General features: G+C 36.4%; 1 protein-coding gene across 1 annotated transcript; it reads right to left on the bottom strand.

The window, feature by feature from the left end:
• Nucleotides 1-1,023: 1,023 nt before the first annotated feature.
• Nucleotides 1,024-27,949, bottom strand: SRP72 (signal recognition particle 72). The gene is made up of 19 exons (XM_005899041.3): nt 27,797-27,949; nt 25,841-25,961; nt 23,730-23,853; nt 22,297-22,440; nt 22,106-22,217; nt 20,357-20,388; nt 18,965-19,089; nt 18,818-18,875; nt 14,272-14,403; nt 13,280-13,408; nt 12,287-12,359; nt 10,678-10,742; nt 9,424-9,519; nt 8,457-8,560; nt 8,241-8,318; nt 7,305-7,442; nt 5,069-5,106; nt 3,591-3,750; nt 1,024-2,886 (listed from the first exon to the last, which is right to left on the bottom strand). The coding sequence occupies exons 1-19, from the start codon at nt 27,903-27,905 to the stop codon at nt 2,709-2,711; spliced, it is 2,016 nt and encodes a 671-aa protein (XP_005899103.1). The 5' UTR covers nt 27,906-27,949; the 3' UTR covers nt 1,024-2,708.

Below are 27,949 nucleotides of genomic sequence, written 5' to 3'. Positions count from 1 at the left end.
CCCAATGATCGAATACATAGTAAATTAGATACCCATGGGGGTCTGCAAAGGTGGTGTGAGAAGTGTACGGATGGTCCTTTTTATTATTTCGTTCAACTGCACTCTTTAGTGGAGAAGGCAATGGCAACCCACTCCAGTATTCCTGCCTGGAGACTCCCATGGACAGAGAAGCCTGGTAGGCTACAGTCCATGGGGTCGCTGAGTCGGACATGACTGTGCGAATTCACTTTCATGCATTGGAGAAGGAAATAGCAATCCATTCCATTATTCTTGCCTAGAGAGTCCCAGGGACAGAGGAGCCTGTTGGGCTGCCGTCTATGGGGTCGCACAGTCTGAAAGGACTGATGCAACTTAGCAGCAGCAGCATTCTTTAGTACGGTCCACAATCTAAACACTATCTTAATGTGGTAAGCCGACTTTCCTTCATCAGATCCAAGTTTTGAACAGGTTTAAAAGAAACCAATGAACAGGTTTCAGAAAGCTTGTTTTTAAGGTTAGTAGTTTCCGAAGTATTCTTGGAAGTGCCATCCGCTAAGCCAGCGCCATTTGCGCAGCGTGAAGCCTGCCCAACAGAGCTCCTTAAGTGATCCCCTTCTTCAAAGGCAATAAAGGTGTCAGCTTTTTTTTCCTCAAAAGCCAAAACTTAAAAAATGTTTACTCTTCAATTTGGTTATGTACAAGTATCCACATGATGAATTTTCAGTGAAAACTCTGTTCTCTCAATACCTTAGTTTAACTTTCTGGTTTTGCAGGAAGGGGCAAGAGGTAATTTTAGATGCTCAGTTTAAAAAATTCTTATATGTACTAGCAGGATGCCTCTGCAAAATGCCAATACCCCCAAACATCTTAATCCAATCAATACTCACTGCTAGGTTCTTTTATTTTAAAATGTGCCACAGTGAATGGATGTATCCATATTGGTTTTTTATAAATGTACACACACACACACACACACACACACACACAAAGTATATATGTCATGAGTTAAAAACCTGTCCAAAAGAAGAAATAATTACTAGGAAGTTAACATAGGTGTTTCACTTCATTTGACAATGACAATTTATTTGAACTGAGGTTTCAGTTGCTTAGTACTGATTGATGATAAAAACAACTAGCAATTACAATGACTAGAGAACTGGAAATTTCTCTTGTTGTGCCTTGGGTCAAAATTTTCATTGATGGATAAATTTCACCAAAATTCTGTAACCTAAGAATTGATTATCCTTCACTATAGAAATTTAACAGAATCCTAAAATCATAAATTTACTAACAGTTATTTTTGTAGTGGGCTTTATATTCAGAAGGAATAAATATCTGTCACTCTTACCAAAAGACTATTCTGAGAGCTCAAAAAGTATAATGCCATAATAAATCATTCATAGAAGAGGGTCTCTTGTTTAGATGCCACCAAAGATTATGTTAAACAGAAAGGCAGCACCACATTTCTTACTCTGGTAAAGGAGGAAAAACTTTCAAAAAACCCTGTGAAGTTTTAGCAGGTATGTTTAAACACAGCAGCATTTCATTAACAAGGACAGAGCAATACGATCACAAGAAATACGTGTAAGTCTAAACCGAATGCTATCCTGGGCAGCATAAAATGAACACTAACTTGGGTAGGCATGCCAGTGTGTCTGCCTCACACCTGTTCAAGAAAGTGACCTGTAAGCAAGGCAAGAACAAAGTGACACTGATATCATGGACTGACTTCCATTACTTTGAGAAGGGTAATGAATGGTCATGCCCCGCAACTAGAAAGAGGAGTCATTTGAGATCTATTAATTGGGCCACACAGTTCTTTTAAGCTTTAATACTGCTGACTCCTCAACTCTGGCATTGATTGCCTCTCTCTGTCGGAAGTCAATGTTCATGCTCGATAAGGGCCATTTAAATCTTTCTGACCAAGAGGGTCCAAATCCATCTGACCTCAGAACACTGCGTCTAAGTGTCAACTTCTTGCAACATATTCTCTTGCTATCTTCGATAGTGCTAAATTAGCATAATGTTATAATTTGAAAATGACATGGGGGCACAAAGAAGTCCTACTTTATATCTGTGTGTATATATGTATATACATACACATACTTTTCATTACCACATATATTTAGTAGCCCATATTCCAGTATCACATGACAGAATTTCATGAATAATCAAGACATTTAGTTTTCTTGTGGCCACTCATGTAGTGAAGTGAAAACACCAGTGTATTAATAAGGTCCCTTTTATTACATGCTATTTCTAAGCAGATATTTGGAATGCTCAGAAGACTCCACTTTCAGTCTCCTAAGGCTTCCTAAGACATAAAATGGGACTTGAAGGAACAAGTATCCTTGGACTCTAGTTGAAACAGAAGTAGTTTTTGTTTATATCCTAGGAAACGTTGGATAACATGCCTTGTTTCTGAAACTGAAAATACCACCAGATCAGCACACAAAGAGAAAGGATGCAATGGATATCAAGGTGGGTAAACGCCCAACTGTTCTGCGTCCTCCTCACCTGTGCGAAGCAAGGTGGTACAAGTAGGCCAAGTCTGACTAGGCAGAGTTTGAAGGAAGATGCTTTTCTGTTTGATGCACAACAAAATAATTTCATGAAAATGTAGGGAGGGGAGAGGGAGCAGCTCTGTGCTTCTTGCTGTGTTACCTTTATTTATGTTCCTTGTGTCACTGAGGCTAGTTTAAAAATGGCCTGAAACACAAATGTTCTAATCACCAGCCACCTTTTCCACCTTTCTTCTTTTTCTGTTGCTGTTTCTTTTTTGTTGCTGGAGCCCCAGCGGGTTTCTGGTGTCGTGGGGGTATGATATTACTTGTAGATGTAGATGCTGTGGCTGCACTGCCAGGTCTTGGCGAGGTGGGTGGGCTGCTCACAGTTTTACTGGCATCCCTGAAATCATCAGATCAGGGAAGTGTTGGTCATTCATACATTCAACAAAGGAAACCACCCCCCACAATCTCCCATACGTATTTTCTTTTTCTTTTGGCTGTGCCACATGGCATGCGAGATCTCGCCTCCCTGCTCAGTGACCGAGCCCGTGCTCACTGCAGTGGAGTGTGGAGCCTTAACCACTGGACCATGGGGGAAGACCCCACACACGTTTTCTTTTAAGGTGTGTTCCTCAATTCCCTGTCCATTTTTTTCTTGAATACAATTTTTAGTGCTTTTTAATTTTAAAATGTAATAGATGGTACATGTCAAATTTTAGAAAGATTAGGGGGAAAAAAAAAAAAACTTTTAATGGTCTATAATCCTACCATGTAGAAATAAACTCATTTAGTAACATTTTAAATTCTGCTTTCTAGTCAAATTATTTGTTTATCTAGATATTTAGTTACTTGAATTAGTGTATTTCTTTTTGAAGGTACTATAATCCCAATATTTGCAATACAATCCTACAATTCTAGTATTTACAACCAAACCGGAAACAACCCATTTTCTTTCCTTTACATAACCATATTACAAAACATTTATTAAAGGCTATTGGACTATAACTCTCATACTGAAAATATATTTTATAAATTTCTTACTAATGACCTTGAGTCAATCTCAGAAAGAAGCAACCTATGCTCAACTGAGGAACAGTGACTTACAGTTCAGAGGAAGCTCCTGCAGTTGCTCCCTGGGTCCCTTTCCCAATCTGATCCTTCTTTTTACCCTTCTTTCTTCCTCGGTAGTAGGAACGTTCACGCATTGGTAACCATCTTTCTGGATCTGGGGTCACTTTTGGGTCATAATTCTTAGGCAGTTTTCCTGTGTAACAATTAATTGATAAAGAAATGACAGATCTGTGCATAATGCTTTTGAGACAGTTTGTTTAAACACTGTGCCCAAATTTGGGACTAAACATTAAAACTGAAATAGATTTATCTGAGAAAAGTTTTATTTATATAATCTAGTAGCAGAAGAGGCCTTATTTCTAAGCGTAACACAAAATTCAGAAGCCCTAATAATATTTCATAGGTGTGTCTGTATAAAAAAATTTTAATTCTCATTTAGTAAAAGATACTTTTCAAAAGAAACATTTGAATACCATGTAACTGAATTAATATTCTTAATATAGAATTAGTTTTTGATAATCAATAGGTAAATCATATATAGAAAATGGGCATAGCTGTAATTAGAGTAAACCTGGAGAAATAAAAGTCATTAACCATGTGAAAAGATGCTTGACCTCACTGATTAAAAATAAAAAGGACACAGGAGTTCCCTGGTATGGTTAGGACTCTGGGCTTTCACAGCCACGGCCTGGGTCATGTTCAGGGAACTGACTGAGATCCCATAGGCTGTGCAGTACAGCCAAAAAAAAAAAAAATTTTAAAGGATAAAATATTCTAAGAAGAATATCCAGTGTTGGTGAGACTGTGGGAAACAAACAATACTGGCAGAAGGTGTATACTGGTACATACTGGTACAGTCCTTATAAAGCAATTTAATTGGCAGTATTAAGGCTGGACACGGACCTATGTTGCCCCAGTCAGGTTAACGGGAAAGACTTGCTAAATTCAGGGAGGCTCCCTTTGTCCTTCTGGATAACAAGAATGTGGCCCTGATTCCAATAAACATCTGATTACTCTAATGGGATTCAGTTTTATGTACAGTAGAGGAGAAACCAACCTCAATGCTAACCTTCCTCTACACTGTCGGTTTCATAAACAGTCAATTTCCTTACACCAGTTTGATGGAGTTCTACGGTACTTGTAGCCAAAGGCATTCTACTGTGTAAGAGCTTACTGTGTGTCAGGCACTGTTCTAAGAGCTTTTTATATGCAGTATCTTATTTAATCCTATGAGGTATTTCATCTTACTAATGAAAAACTCAGGAAGGTACGTTAAGAACCTGTTCACAGTCACAGCAAAAGAGCAATGTTACTAGAACAACAATTTGAATTCAGGCAAACTTCAGAACTGGACTCTTTAAAGTTAGAAATTTAAAATAAATGTTAGCCACAGTCAAGTCAAAACTCAGTTTCAAAGATACGAGAGGACAAATTTATGTCTGAAGATTTCTATGTAAGGCTAAGCTTAAGCGTTTTATAGAAAGAAATCTAAAGATAAAAAAAAGCCTTACCCTTCTTTTTTTTCTTCTTTTTTTTCAAATCTCCCTGTCTACAAAGAGAAGAAAAATCATTATCACTGTGATAAAATAATTACAGAGCATTAAGCATGTGCAAAAGACTGAGCTAGGTACTTTATCATGAAGAAGTTTTGGTGTCACTACACCAAAGCTAATGAACAGTTTGGATATTTATTCAGGTTAAATTTAATCAAGCTTCAAATACTGTAGTTTTTGGAAGGTGCTTTAGAAAATGGGTGACAACTGTTTTCACAGAAGAGATACAATTTACACTAGTACATATTAAATCTATGTAAAAAGAAATTTGTACAAGCACAAAAATCTACAGTTCTGTGGTAAATCACTTTATATTTGGCAAAACTAGTAAATAGGTAATCTAAAATCTTTGCCAGAAGAATATGCACAAGTATCATACAGGCCAAGAATATTTCTGGGAGGATATGCAAGGTAAGTTAACATCAGCTGTGGCCTTGGGTGGGAAAAGGGCAGACAGGGATTTGTCTCTCTACAAATTCCACAACCATATCTGTGATTTCCCAAAGAGTCTCTGCATTTCTTACTTCTTTGCTGTTGCTCACATTCTGCCTATCTCATCTTCATCTTCCTCTAGAGTCAACACAGTCACCTTCTCCATGAAGCCTTTCTTAAACTCCCATTGTTCCCAGGAAGGACTGACTATTTCCTCTGGTGTACTGCTCTATGCCTGCACAATGATAGCACATGCAACCTTTGTTTTCAACTGCTGCTTATTTCTTTCTTCTAGATTGAAGTTCTTTTCAGGGCAAGGACAATGATTTATTTTCTGTCAGCAACACAATATAACTTCAAAAGAAATTAATCCTTTGTATCAAAAAGTCAACATAAATAAAAAAAAAAAGTATTAATAATGCCTAATGTAAATACTGTGCTGAAACTGAGTCAATGAACATCTTAGTAACTGTCTAAGGGAAAAGACAAAGAAGATTAAAGGATTAGAAAAGAACTGTATGTTCTTACTAATTACCCAGCCCTGTTTTGAAAAAGAAAAAACGAAAAAAAACCCTGAAAATATTTAAATAGGCATTATATGAAAATCCCCCAAGATCTGGTTTGAATTTATTATTTTAGAGTTTTTGATAAGGCATGAAATTGGGACAATGATTCAATGAAATTTGAAACAATATTATCACTGAGACGCCAATTCCTTATTTAACTTTTAAGTTAAAAAGGAACAAATACAGGGCTCATAATGAGGTCAATCATATACTGTTGCTGATACATATTTTTTTAAGTTACGAAAAATTATATTTTAAGTCATTCAAAAGAGAAAAGACTGAAAATTTATGAAAGTCACAAAATCGGGAAAGTGGTGTATCTCTTCCATTCTCTATTTATCCTGTCAAAAACAGAATCTTAAGGGAACATTTTATTTAGTAGGCCTCTGCTATTTTTGAGATGACAATGTATGTGAACAAGTAAAGAATCAGAATTTGACTTCTTATAAGTTACTGAAGCTGGCTAATGCTTCCTCCAAATCAGCAAAATAAATCTCATCTGAACTTTGGTTTCGAATTCTAAATGATGTACTAAATGTACATCAATAATCCACAGGTAGATAAATGTTAAGTTGGGCACATCTAGCCTATGGACCATTATGCATGTGTTAGTCGCTCAGTCATGTCTGACTCTTTGTGACCCGCCAGGCTCCTCTGTCCATGGAATTCTCCAGGCAAGAATACTGGAGTGTGTAGCCATCCCCTTCTTCAGGGGATCATCCCAACCCAAGGACTGAACCTGGTTCTCCTGCATTGCAGGCAAATTCTTTACCATCTGAGCCACCAGGAAGCCCCAGTACTATGCACAAAAAGAATAAAATATGTCTACATTGAGAATATGGAAAAATCTCTAAGATTTATTAAAGAAAGTTCAAAAACAGTTAAATACAATATAATCCCATTTCTATTAAAAAACAGAAAAGAATCCAATCTAAGAAAAGTATTCCAAGATCAGTTTCATGTGTAAACACAAAGAAAAAGATCTGGATGGAAACACACTAAATTAGTACTAGAGGTAAAATGCTAGGTGGGGAAGGGAGATGGGTAACAAGGACAAAAAGCTGGGCACAGCAAAGGAGAAAAGAAACAAAAGGGACTTTAACTTTATTCACATGGAATTTTTATAAGAATGCATTTTTTCATCCCTTATATAACTTAAAGTTGGCATTAGTGAATATTATAATAAAACACATTACCCTTGCTCCTTTGGTTGATTGTCTCCAGTAACTTTTCCACCCTTCTTCCGAACGTATGTAGCACCAGGAGAATTTTCAAGAGCCTCAACATCTACTTTTAGAGACATACTATCCGATGAGGGCAAGTGTTTACTAAGACTACGACAGAACAAGAATTTGTTCAGGAAGACAATATATATATATACACACATTTATATTTTGCCCATGTATCTATGGCCAGTAGGAAAACAGTCTTTTTTTTTGGGTTCCCTTCATCAAAAAAATATTAAGTCTTCTATAGAATAACAAGTCAACAGATCATAAGGTCAATTATAGATACTATATTGTGAAAGGAGAACTTGGGAAAGGAGTCATAATCATTTATTTCGTAACTTGGCAATGTACTTCAAAGTAGAGGCTTAATAAAAACTCTATTCCAAAACAGTTATCATGCTTATAAAACAGATCTGCTCACTGCGAAGGTTTAGGCTTGGGGCTGGTTAGCATCCACCATCCCACGTTGCTTTTGGGATCACACCCATACTGGAGTAACACACATGGTCCAAACTTAGCCAATCAGGGCACTAAATCCTCTTACATCAGTAACTGAGATGGGCAAGTGACCTAAGAGCATTAATCAGAATGATACCTCAGAATCATATGCAACCACCCAATAAAATATGCTTTTTCTTATTTTTTTCCTACTTTACTTAAACCTGGAGTGATATAAGCTGCATCTTGCTGACTGCATTTTTGCTTATGAATCAAACTGTATCCCATTTGAATATTACTGTATTTTTAGGGCACAGTGATCAATAAATTCTCAGTTTTGTTTTTACTAGTTAGAGGAGGGGTTTTGTTTGTTGAAATTTATAACAAAAAGACCCTGGTCAAAACAGGTAAAGGAAGAGATCTAGTGCTCTACTTGAGAGAGGTCTGGGACAATCAAAAGGATACGCTTTTGCCTTCTCAGGATCTACAAGTGAGTAAGCAGAAATAAGCTGCGCCAGGGTGTGAATATCTTTCGGATTTTGTCTAAAAGAAGAAATAAGAAAAAGTCACTAAACAGTCTATAAAACTGGAGAAAGTAATATAAACAAGCAAAGTAACTCCCACATGTCAAATAAGAGCAATAAAACTTGGATTTCTACACTTCCACCCTTCAAAGCTTACTTCCATAGCTGTTCTAGGTCACTAATTGCCTCCTTCTTCCGCCCATATTTGAGTTTGAAGTTTGCAGCTTCCCTTATCAAGGACAAATGAGCAGTAGATTTGGGCTATAGGTTCAATAAAAAAAGAAAAAAAAAGTTTAAGCTACATATCTAGCAAGTCAATGAAGTTTTATTCACTAGATCTTTAAAATGGACCTACCCATTAGATTTCTCATCTTAAGTTTTATTGAGTGCACAAAATAACACACATACACACAGTGGGACAGATAATTAGTACAAGTGAAGACCAATTTAAGAATTTGGGATACAATCTATCTCCATCTAAACTGTCTTGTCTACAACTAGAAGTATTACTGCATAATCAAATCTTACAAGTTTTTCACTATAGTTCTCAAACATTAATTTAACATAATACTTGCTAGAACACTGATCTCTCTTCACTCCTAACAGTGTTAACAGTATTCGTATCACCTATGTGTATGTACATCTGTGTGTTAGATACTGCCTATCCAGAGACCCATACTGGAAAAAACACAGATGTTCCTATTAGAGATACACAATCATTCCATATACTGCTGTTCTATCAATACTACCATCCATGGGCTCTACTTTAGTGGCTCTACTCTAGAGAGCCACTAAAGATGAGCTCTCTTATATGCAGTCATGTACAATTACTATTCTTATTTCTTGAGATTACAGACACAAACACACATACATACACTCAGAAAGGAGTTTCAGAAAATATAACTGTGCTTTTTAAAAAAGAATTTATTTTGCAGCCATTTCTTACTTCTAGTAACTTTATTTGGACCTGGTATTCTTAAAAACTGAATGATAGCCTAATAGCATTCCACTTTTTAAACAGTGAGTTGAAATGTTTCAATTTGCCTTAAGTAGGAAATCATTACTACAGCTTTTTATTCTTATGCAAAAATGTACCCTCGTAACATTTTACTCCATTTATTTACCTGATGGTTTTGATACCACTGGATGGCTTGTGTAAAGACTTCAATGGCACTGTCAATATCTTCCTCATGGCTGTACATCGTCACTAATGCAGACACCTACCAGCCAAAGGTATAAATGAGTGAACAGAATTCCTCTGTCTCTCTCAGAATACACTTTTTGAAAACGAGTAACATTAAAGAAAGTCTGCGAGTACCCAATCCATCGTAAAAATTGCTAGCACATAACTAGAAACATCAAGAACAATGGGGCTTTCCAAATACAAAGGTGGTTACCTATAAAAAAAAATACCTCCTCTAAGGCTAGTTGACAAATGGTTTGTTACCAGTCCACAACAAGGTAAATACAGAAGTTGATAACAAGCACTTAGAAAATTAGTTTATATAGTATAAGACATTGCCAAGACATTCAAGACATGATCGTGGAAATAAACACACTAGCATGGTTAAACTCCCATGATAAGCCATATAAAACCAGTGAAAGCTTGCCTAGTGTGCTGGAGGGACAGCAAGGAGGCTTGTGAAGCTGGAGTGGAGTGAAAGGGGAAGCAGCAATAGGAGACGAGGACAAAAAGGAAGCAGAAACAAAAAGCTGGATCACTGGGAAAAATCAATAAACCTCTGGCCAGACTAATTAGAAAAAAAGATAACAGAAACAAAATATCCTGCAGATATTAGATTATTTTCAGCCACATATTATATTTGATTCTAACATAATCACAGTCCAGTCTTAAAGTAAGAATCTTCAAGAGAAAACACTATAATACTGTTATACATTTACTGAGTGCCATCTGTAAACAAGCTGTGCTGGAGAATGACACAGTCCCTGTACAATAAATGCACATACCACCACTATAGAATTAGTCTTTACTGTGAAACAGATGTGTTCACAGCTATACTAGTGATCTAAACCTGTGATGCTTGAATCATCAGAGAACTAAATAAAAGAAGACATGATAAAATAATAGGCTAAGAAATTCCCTATATATGGTCTTAGATTATTTAAGGCTGGCTTTCAGTGGTAATACAAGGCCTAAATAGTTCCTGACACATTTGACTTAATAATAAATCAATGCAAAGCAGAGCATAAAATGAAATTAAATTTATACCAGAAAGCTATTATTTTAAGTACTTCTATATTATGTATATAAAAAAGGCAGAAACTAAAGGTAAAACAAAGAAATATCAGATATACCCGTGAACTTGTATTAATGCCATTACTTTTTCAGCCTTAAAATATTTTAGTTATAAACTCACCATGCCTGGTTTATGCTTTAATTCGTCTATGCTTCTCAATATCAAACATGCTTTGGAAATATTACCTTAAGAGAACAAAAACAAAATCGGCATCACACTGAAGAAAGCATCTCATGGAAAAAGAAAGAAAATTTAAAAGTCATATTTTAGAACATCTCTAAATACTCAAGCTTTGGAGCCTTGGAAATAATGTATTCTATCAATATTTACTCAGTTTGCCAACAAAGGAAATTAAATCCTAAAGAAACAACATACTTTGCTCATGCCCACAAAGTTAATGACAGAACTGCTATCTGAAAAGTCTCCCAACTCTCAGCCTGTTGAATTCTATTTCTCTCTTTTCAGAGGGTAACTTAAAGGTAGGAGTCCTTCCTTAAAGGCCTTGAAACTGTTACTGTAGGAATGAGCACAATGGACAGTAGTCTTACAATGTTGCAACGCTAGTTTTCTATTCATTGCAAATCTCAGTAAGTTAAACTTTCCACAAAACAAAAACCATGACACATTCACTCTCAGTAATTAGTATGATAAATTATCTTTACAAAAATAAACTGAAAACTGGGTGAGAAAAGATTAAAGGGGAAAGCAAGACAAAGAAAAAAGAGAGGTGGGAAAAGGAGAAAGAAACAAAACATTAAGATAAGAAATTTGAGAAAAGGGAAGCTGGTCTCAACCTGCTTTTCATTATTATTACCCTACTAAGAAGCCTTTTTAGACATTTTTTTCCCCTAATTGCCAACTCCCCTCCCTTCTACCCATGAAATTTTCATTCTAGCCATCATAATATCTAAAAAATTTTTCAATGCTCTGCTCCCACCAAACCAATCATCCCCGCCTTGAGAATACACCTCCTGATTTATGGCCGACACCAGAGCTGTCTGACAGCAGTCTGCCAGAACTTTCTGTGATGATGGAAACAGCCTCCATCTGTGCAGTCCAACCAGCCACATGTGGGTACAAAACTTATGAAATGTGGTCAACACAACTGAGGAATTGAATTTTAAACTTTGTCTAATTTTAATTTAAACTTAAACATGGATAGTGGCTACCAAATAGAGACAACACAGCTCTAGACACTCACTCAACATTGGTTCAAAATCATAAACAAAAAAACTACTAGTTTTCTTTTAAGATTCAAAAATGTTAAGTTCTCATTAAACTTCTTTGCCTCTTTTCTACCAAAGATATGCGTTATAAAGTTTAAAAGAAGAATAAAGGACTAAATAAGAAATTTTGAAAACTAGGATGTAAAGTCACACTTATTTCACGCAAACACTACCACGTGATAGACATAAGCATTTTGACACAAGACATACATATCCAGGAAATTTAAGTATAGAACAGATGAATTCTGTGCTTCTACAGACTTTCAAGGCATAGTTTGAGAAACATTCTAACAATTTAGGAAGTAACCCAAGAAAAGGCCTACTAAACTCACTACTACATCTGTTGGAGCTCGTACAATCTAGCTTCGTATTTGGAACATTATGCTTCACTATGATGCTAAAATTTTAAAAAATCACACAGTCTACAAATACTTCAGAATCATTCCAACCATATATTTCCCTTAACATGATTATTTTGATCATGATGAAATAATCATGACTACCTTGGGAAATTTTCAGCTGTGCCATGGTCAGCTTAATTTCAGCAGCGTTTTCTGGATGCTGATCTGAATAGTCCTAAATAGTTGGGGGGGAGGGGGAAATCACATTTAATTTACACAACTAAGTGTACATATTCTAACCGCTTATTTCAGCCTTATTAAATTTTAAATCTAGCTTTCGAATATTAAATTTCTTGTTTCAGAACAAATGTTTAAATTTGAAAAAATTTTATTCGATACCCACTTGGCTTCAAAATTATTAAGTGAAATATCATCAAGTTTCCAAGAAGTCACCAGCAGAAAAATAATAATTAAGATTACTATGCAGATTTTTTTTTAAGATACTAAAAAAAAATTAAAAAATTATGACTCTTAACTCCTTATCCCTGTTCAGCAACATTTCCCCTGAAGATGGTCCTAATTTTACACTGTCCAATTTTCCAGTGTGGTCTCTACTCTCAGGAAATTCAATGTGATTTAGCACTTCATTCTGGTTAATTAAAAATCAAGTCAGTATTTCTGTAATTGATGTTTTGGATTGGGACTTTAATTAAGAGAATACATTATTGGTATTTCAAATCTAAAACAGACCATTGTGTGCGTGTATGTGTTAGTCGCTCAGTTGTGTCCGACTCTTTGCGACCCCATGGACTGTAGCCCACCAGGCTTTGTCCATGGGATTCTCCAGGCAAGAATACTGGAGTGGGTTGCCATTTCCTTCTCCATTAACAAATCATTAACTACTGTTAAATTGATCTGCAAATAAAAAGTATTCTTCAGAGTTTATGGCAAACATTTACTAATGCAAACTTACATAAAGAAAGCTGCAGCCGAAGAATTAATTGAAGTGACACTCTGGCATGTATCTAGTGGTATATTATCAATACTTACTCATTTTCCCATGAAATTTATAAGGCTTACATTATTATAACATAATGAAAATGAAACAAGGCTGCAGCCATCTGACATCTCATGAAAAACTCAAAATTCTTTTACCTGAAGCAGCTCTATTGCTTTTGTATGCTGCTTTTCACGGCAGAGCTGGGCAGCTTGGATCAACACAGGAAGGAGACGCTCAGGACTTTGCGACTGTAAACTGGCAGATATTTTGCGACACTGTTCTGCCTAAAAAACAGTATTTCACACCCCACCCCACCATAAGCTGGTCAATTAAATCAAACATTAAGTGAATGACCAAAGGGAAAAGAAGCATAGGGGAGGTGGAAGGAAATCAGTTGAAACAAAATCATAGATGAAGAACCGCTTAGGTCGAGAGAGTACTTTATAGTAGCCTCAATTTTTTCTTATTAAAAAAAAAAGATTTCCATTTACTGAATATAAACTACAGGTTCTGAAAGCATTTAGGAAAAATAAGTCCTAAATATTCATTTGGATGCTTAAATTCCAGAATTTTGTTTAAACACACACACATATCAAGTGTCACCCTTTGCTTCAAAGCAACAAAATGTACAGGTATTTCTTGCTAAAGTATTTAAGAAGAATATGACTCAGTTCTAAATAATGAAAACGTTACTGCCTCTCAGCCCACTGAAAACTCCTGCTCCAGAAGAGTACGAAATCATAACTTAATTAGAATTTACACACATGAGATTTAGAATCGACCTCATTTATAGCTTGAGGTGATTATGCACAAACTATAATGAAAGATGGCTCTTAAATCTATACTCATGACCAGCACCTTTGATTTTTTCCTTAATTTAGAGAAATTAGAAATAAGGTAATGAGAAAATTATCTCATTTACAGCTGTGAACAGTGTTTTCTTCTTAGAAGCCACCAACTGCACACCTTTACAAAGAATTGGGCAAATTACTTATTTAACAGTTAAAATCTATGATACATGACATTCTGAAGTATGCATGAATTAAAGACAAAAAATGAAAATACAGACTGGACTGATACACCCATTATGGATCATGTACCATACTCCAAAAGGTTTAGTCAGGGGGACCAGAGCTCTGTTACCTACCTGATTTGTGTACATAGCAAGTAAAGCTTTGTTAAATTCTATAGCTTGCAGTTGTTTCTTAGAAAGCTTAAACTCCACTCCTTCTGCATTGGTTAATTTCACTTTCTTCTTGGAGTCAAAGACATTTTGGTCCTGACAAAGAAAAGATCACTCATCATTAGCAACAATCTTAGACTTCAACTCTTTCAACACTCCAAGGCCTTATTTTACGTTAACACAACAAGAGAGCTTGGAAGATAATATACCTGGTTGGGGTGCCTATGCTACTATGATGCATACACATTTGGCTTGGGTTCTTGGTTTTATCTTTCCACTATTAATGGCCTGTTTTTAGCTTTTTGATTAAAAGTACAGAGGGACTACACAAATCTTACAGTGAAAATCAGGACTAAAAATCAAAGATACCTAAATTTGTAAATTCTACAATCTTAAGAATTTAGATGACCAATGAGTAATGTAACTTACTCCTCTTTGACATACTGTCATACATAAACAAATGGAATGGAGTAAGAATGGGAGGGACTAAGTCATGCTGCACCCTGAGAAGGACAACCAGACATCTGAGTGTCTACTAGCATAGCAATCTAGCTTTGTTAAACATTTATTTGCAAATATGTGTTACCACTGTGCTTTTAAAACCAGGTTTTCTACTAAAGACTAAAAGGAGGCAAAGAAGAAATCTAAAATAAATTTTACTTATTGAGTGTGAAGCTTCAATCCAATGTGAAATTATTTTAAACATACAGTAAGAACAATATAAATCCTTAAGAAAACTATATTTTTAGTTGGTACTCTTATCTCACTATTTTAATACTTAAATTCACCATGCATGCCACTGCCAGATTTCTCTTAAACTTTGCCATCATGGCACTTAATAAAATTTTATATTTTCTGAGGACTCCCACAACTTGATCATCAATAAATCTAAACTTTTTTGAAACTAGCAAGCGTGTATGTATCTTTTGCTCTCACTGTCCCCTCAGAAGTTATTTGCATATGCTTAGGCATGGGAAATGCTTAACCTTCAAATCATATCCCTCCTTCAGGGCTCTGCTCAAATTAGCCAACTCAGAGATCTTTTTTCTCACCAAACACCACAGTTACAAAGTATCTGACTAGAAATTTAAATGTGCACAATTTTTTTCAAAACTAGAAAGAGATTTTTAATGCTACATAATGATTAAGACCATGTTTCATATTTATTTTGCATTACCTAATGGATTCAGCATATTAAAAAGCAGAGACATTACTCTGTCAACAAAGGTCCATCTAGTCAAAGCTATGGTTTTTCCAGTGGTCATGTATGGATGTGAGAGTTGGACTATAAAGAAAGCTCAGTGCCGAAGAATTGATGCTTTTGAACTGTGGTGTTGGAGAAGACTCTTGAGTGTCCCTTGGACTGCAAGGAGATCCAACCAGTCCATCTTAAAAGAGATCAGCCCTGGGTGTTCATTGAAGGACTGATTTTGAAGCTGAAACTCCAATACTTTGGCCATCTCATGCGAAGAGCTGACTCATTTGAAAAGATCCTGATACTGGGAGGGATTGGGGGCAGGAGGAGAAGGGGACAACAGAGGATGAGATGGCTGGATGGCATCATTGACTCGATGGACATGGGTTTGGGTGGACTCCGGGAGTTGGTGATGGACAGGGAGGCCTGGCGTGCTGCAGTTCATGGGGTCACAAAGAGTCAGACACGACTGAGCAATTGAACTGAACCGAATGGATTCAGCAATATACTGAAGAAAAATTCAGAAATGTTGACTGAAGAAAAATTCAGTATATAAATATATTTATTAGGTTGGTGCAAAAGTAATTTTGGTTTTGTATTATTGAACTTTGCTATCTGATACTGAATACACTCTTAAATAAATGCAGTTATGTTATATATCATTTTAATGCACATTTCTTGCTTTATAGTTTTTGCTATGAATTATTACTTGCTGTTTATTTCATATGTACTTTAGACTATGGAAATGATGGTAGACAAAAAGCAAATTTGAGTAATTTTCTTATTCAAGTTCAAATTGAGTCATAAAGCAGCAGAGACAACTCACTACAGCAACAACACATTTGGCCCAGGAACCACTAATAAACATCCACTGCAGTGGTGGTTCAAGAAGTTTTGCAAAGGAGACAAGAGCCTTGAAGATGAGGAGCACAGTGGCCGGCCATTGGAAGTTGACAACGACCAACTGAGAGGATCATTGAAGCTGATGCACTTACAACTGCACGAGACGTTGCCCAAGAACTCAATGCCAACCATTCTATGGTTATTTGGCATTTGAAGCAAATTGGAAAGGTGGAAAAGCTCAATAAGTGGGGGCCTCATGAGCTGACTGAAAGTCAAAAAATTCGTTGCTTTGAAGTATTATTTTATTATTCTACACAACAACGAACTATTTCTCGATTGGACTGTGACATATAACGAAAAGTGGATTTTATACAACAACCAGCAATGACCAGCTCAGTGGCTGGACCAAGAAGCACCAAGCACTTCCCAAAGTCAAACTTACACCCAAAAAAGGGTTATAGTCACTGTTTGGTGATTTGCTTCTGGTCTGATCCACCACAGCTCTCTGAATCCAAGTGAAACCATTACATCTGAGAAGTATGCTCAGCAAACTGATGAGATGCACAGAAATCTGCAACGCCTGCAGCCAGCATTGGTCAACAGGAAGGGCTCAATTCTCTGTTAATGCCTGACCACACATTGTATAAACAATGCTTCAAAAGTTGAACGAACTGGGCTACAAAGTTTTGCCTCATCCATCATATTCATCTGACCTCTTACCAGCTGACTACCACTTCTTCAAGAATCTCGACCACTTTTTGCAGGAAAACACTTCCACAACCAGCAAGCAAGATGAAGAAAATGTTTTCCAAGAATTAAACAAATCCCAAAGCATGAATTTTTATGCTATAGGAATAAACAAACTTATTTCTTGATGGCAAAAATGTGTTGACTGTAATGGTTCCTATTAATCAAGATATGTTTGAGCCTAGTTACAAGGATTTAAAATTCAGAGTCTGAAACTGTAATTACTTTTACACTAATCTAATAGATTGAGGTATTTAGTATTTCACATACACTCTTCCCCACTATTTATATGATTTATAAATAGTTTTTATAACTATTTTTAACTAGTTTTAACTGATTGTTAAAAACAATTTGTCCTCACTAGCATTTTAAATTGTTCATGAACATAAAAGCAGGTAGATCTTGCTACTAAGAATCAAATGCCAGCATCAATTTCTGGAAACCTACACCATGACAATGGCCTGCAACACCCTGTAATTATTACCTTTCAGTGCCACTATCCCACATATGTGAACCCTCTGAATCTCTGCCAAATGAGGTGAGAGATACCATACATGGCTAGAAGGAGAGCACTTTGGAGTCAGAGACTAGAATCTGAATCCAAGTTCTACCTCTTATTGGCTGTGATCTTATACAAATCATTTAACTCCTTTTAGCCTCAGATTATACTTCTATAAATTGGAGACAAGTACTGTCACCTAAAAAGGTAACTGTGAGGATGAAATAAGCTGGTGCTTGGAAAATCACACAGCCTACCAAAAGAAACCAACTGTTACTTTTCTAATTTTCTATTGACTTGAATTTCAAATCTGAACTTGAAATATCTTCTCATTAAAACAATGTTCCAAAAGGTGTTTATTCTGACTCACACAGTACTCATTAGGACTGTTTATATACATGCTTGTAATATTTTACTCAGGGCTTGGATTGAGGAGGGTGATGGAGACAGAGAAAACCTGTCCATGGCTCTTCTCCCTCAAAACAGAAACCACTGGAAAGACAAAAACTATAAACAGAAAACTTGCATTCAGACTTACTAGATGAAGAAATCAAAGTCTAAACAATTTACTTCTCTAACAAATATTCTCCATATAATGATAATGGGAAATATTATTATAGTTATATTAACATAATAATATAACCATATAGAATATGATAATTCTAATAAATAATGGGAAAAAGGTAAGATTTTAAAGTCCAGTGTATAAAGCTACAAAATAGTTCTATTATTTGAACACACCTTGCAGAATCATTATGAGAGTTAAATAACACTCTCCACTGTGATTTTTGGGCTTCCCAGATAGCTCAGTTGGTAAAGAATCCACCTGCAATGCAGGAGATCCCAGTTCAATTCCTGGGTCGGGAAGATCCACTGGAGAAGGGATAGGCTACCCACTCCAGTATTCCTGGGCTTCCCTTGTGGCTCAACTGGTAAAGAATCCACCTGCAATGCAGGAGAACTGGGTTCTATCCCTGCATTGGGAAGATCCCCTGGAGAAGGGAAAGGCTACCCACTCCAGTATTCTGGCCTGGAAAATTCCATGGACTGCACAATCCATGAGGTCGCAAAGAGCAGGACATGACTGAGCGACTTTCACTCACTCACTCATTGTGATTTTGCGGCAACTGGACTTTGTCATGGAAAAATCTATCCTAGAACAAGGCAGAGGTAATATGCTTCTAGTGTTAAGATATAAGTGTAGGGAAACCATGGATAGTCCATACCTTGTTAATTGTAATGATGTTATTTGCAATCACAGCTAGCAATGCCACATCTGTTGGTCTGTGAACAAAAAGTAACAGTTAAAAAGGAACAGACCCTTAAAAAGAAACCTTATCCCCTATAAAAGACACTTCATTTTTATAACTCACTTTAATTTTATTATCTGGTTGTAAAGTTGCAAAGCCTCCTCTGTACGACCCTGAAGCTGCAGAATGTAGGCCATCTGCCCATGAATGATGGCCAGTTCTGCCTGGGGGTCTTCTTCAGTCCCATCCTAAGCAAAAAAAGAAAATTATTTTCCCCATAAGTTCTCCAAATTGATCCACATATTCAAAAGACTATATAAACAGAAAGAAAATATATAATTTTCAGGAATTTTCCTATAGAGTCAGTTTTTTTTAATTTAGGAATTGCCATCAAAATAGGGAAGCTTAAATGAGAATGGCAAGAAGAAAGATTCTGGAAGAACATGGTAACAAGTTCAGGAATACTATTCATTGATCATTTCTTCTTTAAAACCTAAGAATTAAAAAACAGTAAAAACTAGCATGCATGTTTAAGGTTTTACAACAATACCCCTGAATTCTGAAAACAATTTTCTCATAGAAACACATTTTCAGAATGCTTTACTCTTAATTCTAATATAATTCTAATCCAAAGATTACAAAATTTTAACTAGGAATTATCACTTGTAAAGAACTTCAAGAGCTGAAACTAATTCTGTAATTAAAGTAGCAAGTCTCTTAACTGATATGCCAGACGAATCTATATTTTCCATTCCTTTGGAGAAGCTGACTGATGCCCACACACAGTGAATCCTCAAGGCTAAGAGGCTGCTCTTTTTTGCCATATTTGGCATTCCTACTCTCACCTGGTAAGAATATGTTCACCAGGAGTGTCAGTTTGTTTCCAATCCCATTATGCCATTGTGTTTGATAAGAAAATTATAAAACTTAAGTATTATAGTAAGACACGAACTATGAATGAGAAAAAGAGACTGGCTTCAATGATTAACTATGCTAAATGTTCAGAAATATTTGACAAAGGTAAGTTCCTAAAGAAAATTACTATCTAATTAGGTATGAGCAAGAAAACAGTAAGAGATCAGTGAAAAAACGATTCAGTAGTGAAAGTAATTCACGACTATCTTTAAAATACTATTACACTTTAAAAAACCCCTGGAGATCTGAGGGTAGAATTCTGTAAGAAATATGCATGGAATTCCCATGAATAGATCCTTACTCAAAGACTTGAGCCCTACATCTAAAACAGGAGAATGAATTTACATTTATATGAATTTAAAATGAAATGCATAAGGCATATAAAATTTTTGTATTATAATTTATCACTCTAAGAGATTCCATCAAATAAGGGTTTTTGTTGATCTTATTCCATCAAGTAAGATCCCAGAGGGTTTCTGTGATTCCTATTTAATGAATCAGCATCATTTCAAAAAGTCAATAAATACTACAAAGAAGTCTACTACAAATTTATATTAGCTACAGTATAATATCTGGGCTTAACCACAGTGGCATACTTACAGAGTCTTCTGAAAATGAACGGCGGCAGAGATCTATAGGAAAAAATGTTTTTAAAATTAACACTGCTGGGTAACTCTCATTTCTTTCATGTTCCAACTAGCAAAAACAAAATTCTTAGGCAGAAGATTTAAGATAATTTTGATAACAAGCAAATTTGAGATTTATCATTAACATCAGACATATTACATAAATATCAATCCTTGATTATTCTTGCTCTTTGGCATTTTCTTTCACTTGTAATCCCTGTTAAAATTTTTTTAAGGGAATTAAAAATCTATAAATGTAACAAAGGTTGACTGCAAAAAATCAGTTATAGAAAAGTGTAAAGACAATACTTCTGCCACCCAGAAGTAACTACTCTTTAGCATTTCAGTTATTTTTTTTAATGTAAATGCACAGTTGCATTTTTAAATGAAAGTGGGATATTCTACTATTTTGAAACCTCCCTTCCCCCATTAACATACTATGGACATCTTTATAACACAGATATATCTACATTATTATTTTTAACATGAATATTGTTAATGACCACATGGTAATCTATTCTATGGTTATAAAGAAACTAGCTAGTCCTCTAATAGGACTGAAATGCATGTTTCTTAATTTTTGTTCTTATGAACATTCATACATACATATGAATGTATCCAGTTTTTCCTTAAATTTCTAGAAATGAAATTCTTAGATCAAAGGGTATGCAAATTTCAAAATCTGCTACACTGCCTCAAACTGCCCACTGCAAAGCCTCTACTACTTTTATATTCAAACCTCAAACTACGTATGAGGGTGTCCTCCATACCACTTCAATGCTAGGTATGATCCAGAAATCGTAATTTTTACACACAGTTTTCACCTCATGGTGCTCTAACCTTGGCCCTTATTTTAACCATCAGTATTAATAAACCAGCGTGACTTCACTTTCACTTTTCACTTTCATGCATTGCAGAAGGAAATGGCATCCCACTCCAGTGTTCTTGCCTGGAGAATCCCAGGGACGGGAAAGCCTGGTGGGCTGCCTTCTGTGGGGTCGCACAGAGTCAGACACGACTGAAGTGACTTAGCAGCAGCAGCAGCAGCATTAATAAACCAGACCCTATTTCATCTTTTTTTCCTTCCTATCATTCACTGCAGTTCTACAACATCACTTTCAAAGCTTCCAAGGAATACGTATGCAGAAGCAAGTTGAAATATTTCAGGAGTTGAGACCAGTCATTAAGTTCTCTAATAAATTATTTTCTTTTTCTAGTAACAGCTTTCAGGTATATAGGTACTGTATAGGGAAACATACTAAGTGGAGTGAAAATGTGCTTGAATAGTGTTATCAATGCACAAATGTAGTGTATACTCAGGCACACACACAGGCACATCATACTGTTACTGTACTTGTGTACTTAATACCAATAATAATTATAACATTTACCAGAGTTTATTAACATATTAACATATAACAGAGTTTGTTAACTTGCATTTAAAATTCACAGCAACTTGTTCCAAAACCTACTACTCAAATTTAAGTTTTGAGTATGGACAAAACAAACTTGAATATGGACAAATAGACTGGTTTAAGGGTAAGAAACCAAGAGAGAGACACAGTCAGGATACCAAGTGAAGGGCTAGATGGATTCTGAGAAATTTCCACTGCATCAATAATTTCCACTTAAAAACATCCCAGAAACCAAATGTAAGTTTTGGAAATACTTTGCAAAGTTATATGCATGTTATGTTTACATATAATTTTAACAAGTGTCCAACCTTCAGCTTTTTGCAGAATTCTCATCGCCTGGCTCAGCTGGCCTTGTCCTATGAGAGCACACGCAGTATTGTAGCACAGCTCATGCGTGCCTTCTTGGAGACCCAAGTTCTCCTGCCAGAGAGCAAAACACCAGTCAAACACCAGACAGGAACAATGTTTCATGGCTGTATGCATATACAGAGATACTCACTGGAACCACTTTTTCCCAGTTGCTTTGAGCTGCAACAACTGCTGAAAGATTTGTTTTTCTCTCCTCATCATAATCATCTTGGGAGTTTCGGACAAGATCTCTATATACAGCCAGGCATTCATCATAGCGTTCTAACCGGTATAACTGAAGAGATAAATAGCAGATCAAAAATCAGAGAAGACAAGTATTGTGTTATATCCTTAACCCTGTATAAATCCTTTTTGGAACTGTTATATAAGAAACCTAACTCAACATAATGTGGGAAATTAACTGTTTTTCCTTTACAATTTTTCAATTAGTTCTGCATGCTAATACTTCCCAAAAGTTACTTGCAATGAATCTCTACTATACTGCATATTTGTAGGCATGATTCAGTGAGAAAAGCCATTGTATCAACTCCCATCTTGAGGTTAGGTAAGTGTCTAAGTGGGTTGTAAAAGAAAATCATTCCGCAGAAATCAACCTTGCTACCTAAGTCTGACTCAACAATTAAAAAAAAATTTCCCAGAAGATTACTAAGCCCTAGTAAACAGGAACAAAATTAGATGTCAACACAAGGGCTTACTATTTCCAGGGGTTCATTATACTTGATGTTCATTTCCCTTTCCCAGAAACCAACTATTGTATTGGGTAGTGTCAAGTGTATACAACATAATTCTTGCTTATTCCATTCAAGTTGTTCTCAAAGGGCAGTGAGAACTGCCACTCTGGGTCAATTCGTCTACCATGTATGCAAAGACAGGTACCCTTTATCAATACCAAAATGCAGGCATTCACCCTAAACTAACCCAGCTTACATGAAAAGTGTTTTATGGGCCTATAACCCATAAACATGGCCAAATTTTTCTTTGTTAAACTAACACTACCTTTTAGGGACAATATATAATTCAATATATTTGCCCAAAACTGACATTTTAAAAAAATTTAAGAGGGTTTTGCTAGTTCTAGTATAACATTTCTGTTTTCTTATCATAAATAACCCTATAGGCTTATTTGTATGTCTCAAAACTCTTTGAAAATAAGGTATTTCCAGAGATTTCATGAACCATCTGAATTCATCCAAATTCTTATTCATCATGATTTTCTTCATTTTACACTTAGAATAAAATACCAGTTAAAAACTATAAAGACTACTTCAAAACTATAGTATATAAACTTACTGGCCTTCATCTTTCCAACTACAAAGTTCAAATTTCATAGGATAGTTCTTAATTTCCCAACTACCTGGAGGAAGTCATTTGTTCATAGAACACTATACATGCAGTTGCTCATATGAAGATCAAGAAGAGGGAATATGCTGAATTGGTTTGGTGGCAAGTTTAATGGTTTAATGGAGCATCAGGATGGGCTGGGGTTCCTCATCCCCACTCCCTGGTCTAGGCAGAATCTCACTTAGGATGACCGTCAAACAGGGATTTTAAAGCAATAATTACCACTTGTCCATAAAGCTCCTTTAGTTTGTCTGTCTGCTGGCTGGCACTTTCTATTGTCTTCAAGGCATTCTCAATTCTGTTCAGCCTATACTCACAGTATGCCTTCTCAAAGGAAAGAGAGTTACTGAAAAAGGAAAAACCAATATGTGATTATTAGCTAACACTGCAGAGCACCCAGTATAAGCCAGATACTGCTCTAAGCACGCTTGATAATATTGTTATTTAATCATTAATAAGATGACAAACACTAGTGACTTGTCTAAAATCAGATAGCTCAAAAGTGATAGAAAACACTACATTCATTACCCTAGGCTCTCTTGTTTTCATGGATACTTACTAGAATTACTGGCCTTTTGAAACAAATACATAAGAATGAAATTCTGAATTAGCTAAAAACTGTTTTAGATATAAAGACAATCTCAAAATTGTTTTAAATGTGTTATACAAGTTTCTTAAATCTATTAATCAAATAATAAGCCATAACATGCTGTTTTAACTTGTTAAAGAATAATTAGCAAAGAAAAAGTAACTAGAAATCTTAAAAAAGCACAGCACTTGTAACCAAACTGGTAAACACACAACTACAAAAAACACTCCTTATGCACATCGACTTAAGAATTCATCTACATGAATGTCACACGTGAAACTCTTTTGGAAGTTTCAACCATAATCTATGCAGAAAAAACCAATATCAAGCAGATGGCAATATCCTTTACTCACTAGACTTAACAAAAAACTATATGAAAACGTCCCCCCCGCACAAAATCACCCAAAATCAAAACACTGAATTTTAGTATAAACATGTTTATTAGAGGAAAACAGTATACCTTTTATTGGGGCTTCCTTTGATAACACTTTTATTTTTAGTAAAATCTAAAAAAATTTTTTTAATCTGTAATACATGCAGTTGGCCCCAGTAAAAAACCAAAAAGGTATACACTGAAAGGTTTTACTTCCACTGTTATTCAAATCTACTGTGTTCCCCTTACCTCCTACAAGTGACTATTTTTATTTATTGCTTCTGCATCAAGTGTTTGTCTTTGCAAATACAAAAAAATACACATAGAAATTCTTATATCCTTTTCTTATACAAAAGGAAGTATACAATACACTGTTGTGTACCTTATAAACATTAAAGAATAAATATGATACAACCTTCATTTCAATACACATTTCATTTGGGGCTTAGGCATAACTAAAGAAAAATGAAATTACAGTAACAATTCAGAATTTAAGTTCACATTTCATGAAATGAAAAATGAAATAACAATAAAACACTGCTGGATTTCCCTGGTGGTACAGTGCATACGAATCCACCTGCCAATGCAGGAGGACACAGGTTTCATCGATCCCAAGTCCTGTAACTAAGACCCCACACGCGCTGCAACTACGGAAGCCCGCACATCCTGGAGCCTGCACGCTGCAACTACCCAAGTCTGTGTGCCTACAACCTGTGCTCTGCAAAAAGAGAAGCCACCACGAGGAAAAGCCCACACACTGCAACAGAGTAGTCACTGCTGGCTGCAACTAGAGAACGCTTGCACAGCAACAAAGATCCGGCGCAACCCCAAAATAATAATAAACAGTAATAAATTAAAAACTACTATATATTCTAAAGACTGCTGAAGAACTCTGAAAGATCTTGGCCTAATATCATACTCACCTAAACAGTTCTCAAAGGAGACAGGCACAGAGGTCAGTCTAAGACTGCCAAACCATCCTAGAGACCTTGCCTTACACATCCCTACCCTGTGTGTTCTGCCCTCCTCTGTCCCCCAACCCTTTTTTCAAATTAAACTTCTGCTGAATTGCTCTCCCTACATCCTTCAAGAACTCTTGTGACTCTTATTTATGGCCCATGCCCTTCTAGAGTTTCCCTTCTTCTTCCCTTCCCTTCAAAGGGAAGATAGGTGTAAAGAAAAGGCTCCTTAAGGCATGACAGAACAGAGGTTACTATTGCTCCTTCCAGTTTCAGAAACAACACTGGGAAGCAAGAGGAAGAAAGAGGAAAGGAAGGAAAAAGGTAAAAAAATCACTGAATAATGGGGGGAAAACATGGAAATGGTTATAGCTGTGGTAAACGTGCACAAACAACTAATTAAATCACTTACTTGGCAAACACTTTGGTGTGAGTGTTGATGACATTCAAGGCTTCCTTGAAACTTCCGTTCTGGATAAGGCACACCACTTTACAGTGCAGGGCAGTAACGTCATCTTTGTTGATCTGCAGTACTAGAGAGCAATTTTAGGGAAGCAAGTTTTAAATCCATTTGCTTTGCACATTTCCACCTAAGGAAGCTACAACACCAATTTTAGTGCAGCAGAAATGATTGGTCAAAATATTTTTTAAATGGCTGATCTTTAAGTTAAGAAGTGACAATAAGGAGAGCTAGTTAGCCTTTCCAGTGAGATAGCTTCTCAAGATGCATGTAAAAAAAAGTACAGTGAAATAAAGAATGAAGCTATTTTCTATTGCTTTTTCATCTTGGGACACATGCTATATCCTACATATTTCATTACTTCATAGGGAAAGAAAAAATTCACACAGAACTTAGCAGCAAATGACAGGTTTGATTATAAGTTTGTCACTAACTTCCTTGAAGTCTTGGGCAAGTCATTTGACTGCCAAATGTCAAGTTTCTGGTTGCAAAATGAGTATGAAAGCATTACCTATTTTACAAGGTTATTAAGAAAATTACATGAGAATACTCTGTATAAATAAATTGTTTGTATACTGTAAAATATACAATTTATTTTGCTGGCAATATTTCCAAACACCATTCAAAATTTCCCTTTTCGGCTAATATAACTAAACCAGAAATACAAGGAAGAAGTCAGATGGCCAAGTGTCAATGCTAAAGAGCTGTTCAGTGTCAAAACGACTAGGATCACTCCTCCTGCTTTTGGGCAACTATAGGAATTCAACTCTCAGTCTAAGAATCAGAGTATTTCTATCAATTAAGAAAATATATACTGGAGAACAAACTGACAGCCCTTGCTGATTAAAGAATGCCTCCAAAATACTACAGTGCTGATTAATACTGGTTGCAGGTCTAGCCAAAGGCCAAAGTTAATTCAAAACAAGTTTAAGAATCAAATAATACTCATTAGTAGCTATTTCCCTCAATGTGTGAAATCACAAAAAGTGCACTGTGGGCATAATCACTTCTTTTCACGTTAACTCAGCAATAGATTATTGAAAATCCATACTTGTATGTTACAGAAATACCTTGTGTGTTATTACTGCTTTGAACAGTCAAACCCTGTCCAGGTAATTACATTTCCAAACCGAACAAATACAGGCAATATCTTCAGTAAAGAATTTAGCACGACAGAGAGCATTAAAAAGCATGGCTATATTACAGTTAGGTAGTAAATGATAAAAGAATATAATGAATTGAACATCACATCGAAGACAGTTTACTCGAAAAACGAGCAGTTACTGGACAAAAAACAGAATACACCTTTCCTTTTTGCAACATTATTTCAAATGTTAGTGCTTTCACGCACACATTTTCTTGTCTAGGACGCTGGAGGGATGCTATCTGTGGGAATGACAGGCCTAACATCCAGATCCAGCCCTTTCCTCTACCCTGAGTCTGTACAGCTTCCACTTCGTCAGCACTAGCTTCCAAATTACGTGTCCCAGGCAGGTTCCTCCCCCGCGCTGCGGCCCAAAAGAAAAAGCTCCCTTAGCAATATTGTCTTGATCACTCCACTACAAGGAAAGCGAAAAGGAGGCAACGTGGAGTATTTGCGAAATAAGGCGTGAAATCAACGGAGTAAAGTAAAAACTGTTTACAGAAGACATTGGGAGCTACGGTCTCTTTAAATCCCTCCCTCGCTTCTCGAGGGGGGGAGCTAAAGAGGGAAGTACACGTGGCTCTAAGCCATCCAGGACCCAGAGCTGGTTGGGTTGAACAAATGGACGGCGACCCCCGCCGGCTGGACGTTCCGGCCCTAGCGGGCGGCTGGGGTCTCCCCTCCCCGCATCTGCTCGGAGACGGTCGCGCGCGTCGCAAGGGGGCTGCATCCTCCCACCCGCCCGGCGCTACCCGGACACTTACTCTTGTTGACGGTTTTGAGAGCGCGCGTGAAGTCACCGTTCTGGCCATAACGGTTCACTTCACTCCAAAGCGCAGGCACCGAAACCCCCCCACTGCCGCCGCTCGCCATCTTGGAGGAGAGGAGAGCCGACCTCTGCCCCGGAAGAGGATCTC

This window comes from Bos mutus, chromosome 6 (genome assembly GCF_027580195.1).
Source record: "Bos mutus isolate GX-2022 chromosome 6, NWIPB_WYAK_1.1, whole genome shotgun sequence".
Lineage (NCBI taxonomy): Eukaryota > Metazoa > Chordata > Mammalia > Artiodactyla > Bovidae > Bos > Bos mutus.
This window is presented reverse-complemented; position numbering and strand designations above follow the sequence as displayed.

What these genes read in the sequence shown, in the direction of transcription:
- SRP72 (XM_005899041.3), bottom strand. Translation starts at nt 27,905, where the DNA reads ATGGCGAGCGGCGGCAGTGGGGGGGTTTCGGTGCCTGCGCTTTGGAGT. An exon ending in CACACCAAAGTGTTTGCCAA is followed by an intron (nt 23,854 to 25,840) that starts GTAAGTGATTTA and finishes TTCCTTTTTCAG; the next exon opens with TAACTCTCTTTCCTTTGAGA. An exon ending in ACATCATTACAATTAACAAG is followed by an intron (nt 14,404 to 18,817) that starts GTATGGACTATC and finishes TTTCTTTGTCAG; the next exon opens with GACCAAAATGTCTTTGACTC.